Raw genomic sequence first — 11,017 nt, forward strand, 5'->3', positions numbered from 1 at the left:
GGTGTACTTAAGTGAGATTTTTGGGTTTCATCCAACACAAGTGGTTATATAAATTTAACCCTTGTGTAAAAGCTTTGACGCTTGATGAAATTCGGTTTGTGAAACCCTAATCGAAATTTATTTCTCTCTCCCTCAAATTTTTCATTCGTAGCAGCTAGCTCTAATATTGAAGTCACTTTGTTCGTGTGGATTGAGTAGAGGAATTTTTCTTCATTCAGCGCTCGTGATTATTCCTTTGATTCTAGATCAAATGTTTTAATCGCCACAAGAGGTAACATTTTCTATCACTGGTCAAGCTCATTCATAAGTATCAACTAAAGGGGAAAATTTTGTTTTTTCGTTGCGCCTTGTATCACGATTTTCCTTCAGAATGCTCCTTCCTCCTTTGTATTTCCCTCTGCTTTAATTAATGAACTTGTAAGAAACCCGTGCTGCCGCACGGGTCAGGTCCGGATTTTATATTGTATGGATCTAATATTGATTTGTAAAGATCATTCTTATATATCAATGAAAAGGTAATTTAATTCTACCAATATTCAGTCTTGTTCTGACCAAAGAGTACATAAAACAAATGAGTTAAAATTCAAAAAATTAATAATGAAAATAAATTTTTCAGTTTTATAAGTCCAGATGAAAGCATCTCCATAGCGCCAATTTCATAGTTGAACTACAGATATGAAGGAAACAAGCAATAACAACAACTGAGAACATATATCTGCATGGAGAAATAAATCAAATAAGAAATTAATGTTTCAAATTTTTTTAAAAATACAATGTCTTAGGTGATTGGATTTACCAACTAAGAAAGTGATTGGAAAACCTCCTTGTACACAACATTTGTAGTGGTAGAAGAGGGGGCATTCTCGTTTTCATGTATTAAGATTTTGAGACCACTCTTGGTTGTAACTCTTGAAATTGCCACATACAATTGTCCATGACTAAAAACAGGAGTAGGAAAATACAATCCGACACTATCAAGCGATTGGCCTTGGGATTTATTAATTGTCATTGTGTAAGAGACAATAATGGGATATTGCCTCCTAATCAACTTAAATGGCCACGGTGACTCAGAAGGTGACATAGACATGCGAGGGATGTAGAATATGTTACCTATATTCTTTCCAGACATGATTTTTGCCTCAATAATATGATTTGCTAACCTTGTAACAATTAATCTTGTTCCATTGCACAATCCATCATTTTGGTCCAAATTTCTCATTAGCATAATTGGGGTACCAACCTTTAATTTGATCTTATGATTTGGTAAACCTGGTGTTCTGAGTTTACTAAAAATTTCTGGAGTTAGAACTTCATAAGCTTCATTATAACTTGTATCAGTTCTATCAATTGAATCGAAACTCAGATACTCTTTCTCTTCTCCCGAAAAACAATAACATGAAAATATTAATACATTAGTAAAGTCAACATGATATACTAATTTGTTGTATGTATATATGGAATAAAATAATTGTTATTTTACTTGGTATCATGTCCAATACATAATGATTGATTTTTTCCTCAACTTCAATGGTTGAGGCAAGAATTGCTTTTCCTTGTAAAAATTCAACATTTTGGAAATTTTCCAACAAATTGGGATACGTGCTTGCGACTATAGCTTTTATAGGATCCTCAAAACTGGATATTAATAGTTCTTGAGGAATTTCTATATCAGCCAATCCATCATTAGGTTCACATATCTTACCATCCCCAACATCTAATATCCACTTAGAGAATGTCGCTAGTTCATTAGAACTTGTGTTATCTCTTCCCTGTTGAAGTCGCATATTTTTTGTTAGTGTTAGAACCTGACAAAAGTCCTATACTTAAGATGAGTAAATGGAAGTATGAACAATATCAAAATGCCCTACTCTTGGAACAACTGGAAGAATTTTTCTGAAATCTCCTCCAAAAACAACAACTTTTCCATCAAAAATTGTATTCGCAAGATCCTTTTTGCCCATAACATCTTTAAGGGTCTTATCCAATGCTTCGAAGCAAGTCTTATGGGCCATGGGTGCTTCATCCCATATTATGAAATTGGTTGCTTCAAACAACTGTGAATGCTCGGCGTCTTTGTCAATGTTGCAAGTAGAGTTGTCAAGGGTTGGCACGGGTATTTTGAACTTTGAATGGGAAGTTCTTCCGCCTGGAAATAATAACGAAGCAATGCCGCTTGAAGCAACGGTAAGAACTATTTTTTTCTCCGAACGAAGTGCACTTGATAGTGTTCTCCACATGAAAGTTTTACCGGTCCCTCCATAATCATGTAAAAAAAACACGCATCCTCTTTGTTTGTTAATAACTTCCATGATTTTATCAAAGATTGAACGTTGTTCATCTACAATCAACATGTAAATATTTATTAGTATATAACATCAAAACTTAATAGTTTCATGTCACTATATCATAATAGAAATATGCACAATTACCTGTTAGGTTCGTAAATAGATTAAGGAAATTTTCTTGTTCAGTATCGGCATTGTAATCAAGTTCGTCATAAATCAGTCTATTGCCCACGTGCTGTGTGACGTACGAATGTAGATAAGGCATATCTTTAAATTCATTGCACATACAGATCAGAGGAAAAAATTCTCTCTGTCAGGTTGCATAGAAAAGGGTAATAGAAGGACCTTTGAAGTTGATATATGCAAGATGTTTTACTAAATTGATTAGTAATGTCTTTTATATAATATTGTGGATTAGTATGTTGGGCCTTTTGGCATTTGTATTTTTTATGTTGAAGCTTCTTGCTTTAGTTGTTTTGTTTATTTCGTATGGAAACACCAAAATATGGTACCAATATGTAATAGCCCAGTATGGTTCTGTAATTTAAGCTTGTTTGTTGGATATTTCAGTTATTTAAGCATTATAAGTAGTAATGTAAATAAATTTATAACTCTATATTAACTTTATATACATAGTGTCATGTAATTAATGTGTATGTATGTATCAGATCACAACCAACTTCTCATTTCTTCATGTTCAAGCAAGATTTGTGGCAACATTAGAGTAGAAAATAAACATTTTACAACACAGCTTCAAACTCAAAATGATTAAAGACCACAAATATACCCTTCTTATGAGACCTTTGTCAGAAAAAAATATAAGTGTATTACAATTACTTGAATACTTTGAAGTTTAAATTCATTTTACGATTTTTTGATGTTATAGCAAAGTAATTTAGCCAACAATCCTAATTGCCATGAGAGATTTTCAAACATATTATTTTTGTGAGGACAAACAGCACAAACATTTTACTTCTAAACAACTAAAATTTCGTTCTATATATAATTAAAAAATCACATTTTTTTATTTCTTTTTTTAATTCTATATGGACCCACTATTTAAAGTTTTGGATTTGCACAATAGCTTTTAATAATCCCACAACCAAGCATTAGAATCTTAAACTACCATACATTCTGATTTTTTAATTTTCAATCCCACAACCAAGTAAGATAATTTTGACTAAAATTATATCTCATTTTTCCAACATTGATAACCAACTGAATAAACATTTAGAGAATAATTGACTAAAAAATTATCATTGCATGTATGGTTCTTCTATTGCAAGAAAAAATCTTGCACTGAGCTTAAATCTCTACTTTTTTACAAACACATCAAAAGTAGTTCTAAAAAATTTGCACTACCAAGAAAATCAATTTCTGGTATTATCAAGATACAACTATAAAGATTTACAAAGATATCTACCCTAAAAATAAAACTGCCATCTCGCCCATAACAATTTTAAAACACAACTTAAAGTGCAATTAACCATAAAATTATACTCATATTAACTGTATTAAAGATCTCTTAAACTGCAGTTAACCATTTTCTAAATGCGTAGAATGGAATATACAATTAATAAGACTGCTATTGCAAACCATCCTAGCCAAAATAGACAACCTATGTTATGTTAAACAATATAAGTCCTTTCATAAACTATTAGCAGCTAAATTGTTAACAGGATACATGATGTTGTGGCACTTAGTCTCAGACTTCAATATTTATTTTGCTAAAATTTCTAATAACAGACAATCACACTTATAAATACAACCATGGTGTGAGCCATATTGAAATATTATATAATAGTTTGCAGTAGAACATGAATAAAATTTCTAATAACAGACAGTACTCACGTACAAATACAACCATGGTGTGAACCATATTGAAATATTATGTAATAGTTTGCAGTAGAACGTGAAATATATCAATTCGAAGATAGAATCATAATATCAATCTATATTAAAGAAATTGAATGGTACTGAGTTTCAAAACAGGTCCAAAACATCAAAAGAAACAAACAACATTAAGAAAGTCATTGTCTTGTTCAAAACAAAAGCAGATTAAACATATAAAAAATATGAAGGTAACTATTTTTCCATCTTGATATCTTTGCTAAGCTTGGTTGAGGATAGTTGGACACTCTCAATATCTTCCACTGCCAATTCCAAACAATATTAACGCAGTTTAGTCAATACAAAATTTTAAATTGAAGGAATTAAAAAATATTACCTCTTCAGATTTGAACGTATCCCTTATCTTCTTACGGGTATCCTCATCTATTTTGTATCCAAGGACAGATAGTCGGGCCTTATTAGGTTGAAAAACAGCCCTTATAGCCAAATCCTTTTTTAGTATTGTGTCAAGTTCATTTGGGAATTCAAAGGGATCATCTTCTCCTGACTAAATAAATAAATAAATCTTTGTGAATCATGTGTTCAAACATACTTAATTGTGTATAAATATGTACATATATACCTCGATCAAAGCATTTTTCAGTTGAAGTGCTGACTTTCCAACTAACTTCCTACAATCAACATCCCAAAACATAAACTTGGACTTGAATTTACCGTCAGACGCCACGACTTCAAACTTAAATCTACAACATTAATGAATATACAATTTAACTTATTTGCAAAATAAATTGGTAAGATAAGGATTATAAACACAAAATACCTCGGTACTAGCTCTGAAGATACATGGTTGGCATAACATGTAAGTTTCCCATCATTTAAAGATACACTTCTTGTGCATTCAACACATCCATCATGATACCATCCTGACTGTCCATAATCAAATTTCTCCAACGTTGCAAGAGTCATACATGTAGTCTTCTAACATAATTAAGATTGTTATAGAGTAAACAAAATTGAGACAAATACAAAACATGACTAATATTATGTAAAGTTACTGATGACTTACATGTTGTAAATTTGCAATTTTTGAAAGGCTCAAAATTTCAGCTTTCCACACAAACTTATCAAACTCAGAAAACTGGGAGTTTTGTGTTGTGTCGACTTGCAGACTCGAAGATGAAAGCAACGGTAAAGCATTCTTAAGGCTGTTATGAATGAAAAACGGGAAAGTTATGCGTTATCAATTAACAATTAGTTGGAAACAACTTTCTAAATGAAAAAACGATGTGTATATATCATTAAATATAATAAAGCAAAAGGAGTTCTTTGGCAAGTTTACCATTTGTCAATCAATTAGACTATTTACTATTTTTAGATTTGCTATTAATAGAAAACTTTCTTTAATCATCTTTATGTATTTTTTTATATTTAAATAATTATTTCATTACTAATTCTTAACTATTCATAATGACACACTCTACTGGGAAACTCAATAGTCATGTTAAGAGATGTAAAGCCACTTTATATTTTACACGTGAACCATTCATTATTTTTTGGCTCAATGCAAGCACACAACTGAAAAGTCACATTGAAATTTGGAAAGTCTTTCAACCTACCTTGGAAAAAGAAACGCCTCACTTCTCTAAATTACCCTACCTCTATTCCAACTTTTTCTCACGGTGAGTGTAAGTTCAGATAAGAGAAGAGAATTTCTTCAATCTCTCCCGCGACCCATTTTCTTCGATTCCCCTCTGACCACCCACTCTCTCAATCAACCACCATCACTTATCAAGCTCCGGCCACCATAAAATCCTTCCTTTCTCTCCTTGTCGCAATAACAAGTCAAGATCCGGCCACCGCCGTTGCCGAATCTATTTCCACCACCACACAAACCTCCATTATCACAATTCATTAAACACAACCATAAACTCAACAAATAAAAAAGGAGTGAAGACATAAACACAACCATTTCAATCAACAATTTCATATTTATTTTTTATTTTCAAGAATTAGGGATATTTACCTTGCAGAGTTTCTTTCCCCTTTGCATTAAATGGCTTTTCCAAAAGGTGTTACTCCTGCGATTCTGCTCTCTGAACTCTCTCAGGTACATAAATTTTGTTCATGAAATGCATAAACTAGGGATTTATTGTGGTTTCATTAATCAATTTTGGATTTAGATAAATTGATTTAGTAGTTAAGATAAGTTTTCCTGTTGCGTTATGAGTTTAATTAGATTTGTTGTTGTTAATTTTGTTTATGAAGGCATGGAACAACACTGCTAATTTGAGCACAACACTTTTTAACAACAACTTAAGTTGTGGTTCAAACCTTGAGTCGGGTGGTCGGCGGTAATTGTTAAAAATGGAAAGGTGTTGCCTTTGCTAGAAGCTGGGGAAGGAAATGTTTTTTATGTTGTATCAGGATTATAAGTCTCCGCCATCGTCTCAATGAGCCTTCCCACCTGATGCAGAATCGAGCATGATGAATAATGAGAGGTTCGCACCGTTGACAGCGACATTGAACGATAAGAGACTTTGATGCATTTGCTATAAATTCAATTTGATTGTTTAGTTTAAATGTTTTGTATGGTTATTAAATGTTAAAATTATTTTTTCTAGAAATCTAAACAAATAATTGTATCATAAAGCAAAATATGTTAATTTCAGTTGTGAAAACTAATTTTGTGATGGACCACTTTTGTTTCAGAATATACTCCAAAGTAGTTGACAGAGAAATATACAATGTCACATCCCTTCTAAACCTTATAGAGCTGAAAAAGCAACAATTCAACGACATTGGCTCATTTTCATCCGTTCTTCCATTAAAGTAAGGACAATTACAATTTGGGAACATTTTTAGTTTTTATAATTTTTCTGAAGTTTTGAAACTAGATGAGGTTTGAACTAATTTAAATTGGAGTTATTAAATATGCCATTTCAATAATAAATATTCAATTTAGACAAGCTTTTATTTTATGTATCAATATGATCAACATTTTGGTTTGTATCTAAAGCAATTTAGCATTGTGAAATTGTAATGTCACTTTTGGTTATCAATTTTAAATGTTGGGTTTATGATGCATGGAGGAAATTTTGTCTTAGATCCATATAGTTAACCATCCACTTCAAAAAAAATTGCTACTTGATGTGTTGCGTTATTGTTATAATTCATATGAATCAGTGTCGTGTTGGTTGTTCGTGGTAGCTTTTGTTTTTTGTAGTGTGTGAGCAAAGTACTTTGTGTGTGTTGGCAAAGTTTATACTTTGAATGAATGAGGATTAGTGAGTTTATAGAGTGGGATGTTATTATTTGTGAATTGTTTGTTTCACAGTGTCGGAGCTGTTAGAGTTACAAATATTTGTGCCATCTTCAGAAGTTTCTACGAGGCTCAAAATCCCAAAGGGTGAGTTTTATCAAATTCATTCCTGTTCCCGAACAGGATTAGCTACCTTAATCTACAAATATGCTTATACATTAAATTATTAAGTGCTTATACACAGTTTTGTACTATGCATTATCTTTACTTTTTCAAAAGAAATTATGTAATCCTCATTGAAATCATGCCATCCTACCTATGAACCAAATGAAATTTCAAATTAGTCAGCTGGATTTATTGAGAAAAATAGTATTGGAGATAGAGATAATTAAATGATAAGATGAGATGAGTGAGAAAATATAGAGAAGTGGAGTTTTGCAGAGCTTTCATCAATTTTCTGATTTGTATTATATGAAAGATGAATAAATGATTTCAGTGACTGCAATGTTTCGAAAGGTCTAATCTACATCAAGTTATTAAATTGATTGCAACAAAGTTATGTTGCAGTATCCCGCGTACTTCACCCATGAACACAAACAACAACATTGTCGGTTCACTTCCAAATGGGTTTCTCAATGCAAACCCTTAATTTTAAATTTCGTTTCTCCCAATCCTGATTTATCTCATCATGAATGTCATTTCTTCAAATTTCCAAGTAATTAAATTCAATTTTTGTTGATTTTTGATGATTTTCTGATGATTTCAATTATATAAATAAGACCAATTTATTCTCTCATTTCACACTTCTTTCAATTCGTTTATCTTTGGTAAATTTACAATTTTGACTTCTCCATTCTGTATTAGGATTTTTCAATGGTCGTAGGAAGACATGACTTTGTTATGGAAATCACTCTTGCAAAGGAATCATGGGACATTGTTGATAGAGTTATTCACTTATGGTTTGTACCAGAAAAATAATTAACTAAATGGATTTATTTGCCAAAATTTCCCTTTTCAAACGAATTTTGATATATAGCTCATGAAAAGTAAAGATTCTTCATCTACATAAATACAACAACTGCGTCGTTTCCTCTATGTCTGTGTAAATGCATTTCTAACTAATTGGGAAGTGTTGTTTATTGTAAGTTCAATTCATATATATACATGCACCAACTTAATTATTCCTATATCTCTGCATCAGTCTTTTATTTCCTTTATGTCTGCTTAAATGCATTGCTAACTAATTGGGAAATGTTGTTTATTGTAAGTTCAATTTATGTATATACATGCAGCAACTCAATTATTCTTATATCTCTTGCATCAGCCTTTTGTTTCCTTTATTTTTGCCTAAATACATTGCTAACTAAGTGAGAAGTGTTGATTATTTTAAGTTCAATTCATGTATACACAAGCAACAACTTAATTATTGCTATATTTTTTTTAAGCTCATTTACTTTACCAAATCTTCATTCAGTCCGTACTTTTGTAGACTAAGGATTCAAGTTTTCTATCTTTCATTATCTATTTATGTTTCATATTTTTCGTTTTTTTCCAATACTGTACATGTTTTCATTAATAATAGTGATTACGTTGACACATCCACACTCTCTCTAGATGAGAAAAAAAATTAATTCATAATGAGCAACCATGTTTTTCTGTTTCATATGTGATAATTTTATTGGAGTTAGTCTCTTAATAATTGCAAATGATAGCTTAACTAAGTTGCTACTCCTTTTCAGCTGAGAAATACTAGAGAATCAGTGCAACATGGCCTCACAGGAAGTGCTTTAGGAGCGTTACTCAAGATTTATTTTTACGTGTGAGTCTTATATAGTTACGTTTTTGAAAGAGTTGTTTACTCTTTTGAATTTGAAATAAGTGGTAACTCAGGAATGACATAGGTTACAAGGAGCAGCTTTGAAAATCATGTAATGTAATTTGCCGAAAAATTAGACGTCATATCACTAATACTCCAATATTTTAAGTTTTGATTCATTAATTTAAGTTAGGTTGTGTGTACTTTAAGTAACAAAGATATATTTCTCTGTACTACTAATAATAAAGACATATTATAATCTTACTATAGCTTCATTTGTAAACTGTAAGTAGTTATAAATTTATTTTTATACTTTAAGAAATTTTATCCCGTGCCTCGCACGGGTATAAATACTAGTATATATATATATAAAATTTAGATTGTACCTTTCCTTAAGCTTATTAATCTCCTCAATGCTAACATCATTAATCACCAATTTTGTGTCGTTCCATGCGTTCAAAATACTCAACAGATAACCTCCTGGATTAATCAACAAAAATTCATTGTAAGATATAATGAATTGATTAATAATGAACAAATGGCAAAAGCATCACATAAAATGCAAACTTAGAGACATCAAACAATTATACCTTGAGGCTCCTTAACCCTTGCATTAATCAGTAGAACAACGATTGTGCCATCTTCCTTATGATTGGTGTAATATTCGTAAAGTTGCACATCAAGTTTACCCCACAGAGTATATTGAACAACTTCTTTACTACATCCAAAAACATTTTGAAGCAGTCAGTGATTAACCCAATATATAGAGTTATGAAGATCAAAAAATGATATGGAAAATACCTCATGTCAGTAATTGTAAAAAAAACTTTGCTTTGTTGTTACCAGCAATTATTTGGGACTGAGAGATCTCAGTTACTCCTCTAACAATATATATGCAAAATGTTAAAGAATGCAATCAATAACCTTGCCAGATAAACAGACTTAAAACTAAGATAAATTAGAATATATATTAAACTCACCAACCAACACATTATACTTAAATCTTCCCTCAGTTATTGAATCCAAACCAAGAATGTTAAGATAGTTTACAGGAATCTCAGCCAGTTCTTTCTTTTTAACCGAAGTTGAACCATAAAACACCAATTTGAAACTATGGTTGGTAGACTTAAAAGAAAAATCATTGTTTGAAACCTTAAAATTTTGCATGATGTAAGAACATCCAACTTGAAGTTGCATATGAAATTTCTGAACCAAAAAATGAGGCACAATACCTTGAATCATATCAAGCTACAAAACGACACACAAAAAACTAATTAGATTCGACTAAAAATTTTATTTGTTATATTACGGTAATGAACAAAAAGTTTACCTTCGAATCAACCAAAATCATCTCCAAGTGCTCTTTGTTCGAAGCACTGGTAACACTCCATAGATGTTTGCATCTAACGGCTATCTTCCATAAATCCTTTGAATCATTGATATCTTTGACAACTTCAATAGGTCTAGCCATAGTTCAATTTTTTCACTCTGATAAGAACAACAAAATATGATTAGAAAGCATAGAAACAAAAAAACAAACAATGACAGCAAAAGGGTTTCGTAATAACCAATGACCTTTTTCTGGATTCAAATTGGTGATGTTGTGCCTATTTTCTCCTGTGAGGTGAATATATAGTCAGCCTCGTGTTGTGGATATTAGGATTTATGAAAAAGTGGTGGAATTTAATGGAGATAGAAAGTTGTGTGAATCTGAAAAAGCATCGTTTAGGATTCTTGAGATATTTGAGAAACTTCTCTCTCCATTCATGTACGTGTAGAGAATATGAAGAGTTTGTGTTGAAGAAT

At 31.4% G+C, this 11,017-nt stretch overlaps 3 protein-coding genes across 3 annotated transcripts; all 3 read right to left on the reverse strand.

The window, feature by feature from the left end:
• Nucleotides 1–799: 799 nt before the first annotated feature.
• LOC131620016 (uncharacterized) lies at nucleotides 800–1,784 on the reverse strand. Its single transcript, XM_058891043.1, has 2 exons — nucleotides 1,481–1,784; nucleotides 800–1,377 (listed from the first exon to the last, which is right to left on the reverse strand). The coding sequence occupies exons 1-2, from the start codon at nucleotides 1,782–1,784 to the stop codon at nucleotides 800–802; spliced, it is 882 nt and encodes a 293-aa protein (XP_058747026.1).
• Nucleotides 1,785–1,823: 39 nt separating this feature from the next.
• LOC131620017 (uncharacterized) lies at nucleotides 1,824–2,550 on the reverse strand. Its single transcript, XM_058891044.1, has 2 exons — nucleotides 2,430–2,550; nucleotides 1,824–2,338 (listed from the first exon to the last, which is right to left on the reverse strand). The coding sequence occupies exons 1-2, from the start codon at nucleotides 2,548–2,550 to the stop codon at nucleotides 1,824–1,826; spliced, it is 636 nt and encodes a 211-aa protein (XP_058747027.1).
• A 1,820-nt stretch (nucleotides 2,551–4,370) lies between these two features.
• On the reverse strand, nucleotides 4,371–10,682 carry LOC131620018 (uncharacterized). Its single transcript, XM_058891045.1, has 10 exons — nucleotides 10,542–10,682; nucleotides 10,209–10,459; nucleotides 10,039–10,092; nucleotides 9,802–9,929; nucleotides 9,598–9,691; nucleotides 5,203–5,341; nucleotides 4,957–5,114; nucleotides 4,759–4,879; nucleotides 4,548–4,683; nucleotides 4,371–4,438 (listed from the first exon to the last, which is right to left on the reverse strand). Exons 1-10 carry the CDS (start codon nucleotides 10,680–10,682, stop codon nucleotides 4,371–4,373), a joined length of 1,290 nt encoding a protein of 429 aa, XP_058747028.1.
• Nucleotides 10,683–11,017: the final 335 nt, after the last annotated feature.

Source organism: Vicia villosa, linkage group LG7 (genome assembly GCF_029867415.1).
Source record: "Vicia villosa cultivar HV-30 ecotype Madison, WI linkage group LG7, Vvil1.0, whole genome shotgun sequence".
In the NCBI taxonomy this organism is placed as follows: domain Eukaryota; kingdom Viridiplantae; phylum Streptophyta; class Magnoliopsida; order Fabales; family Fabaceae; genus Vicia; species Vicia villosa.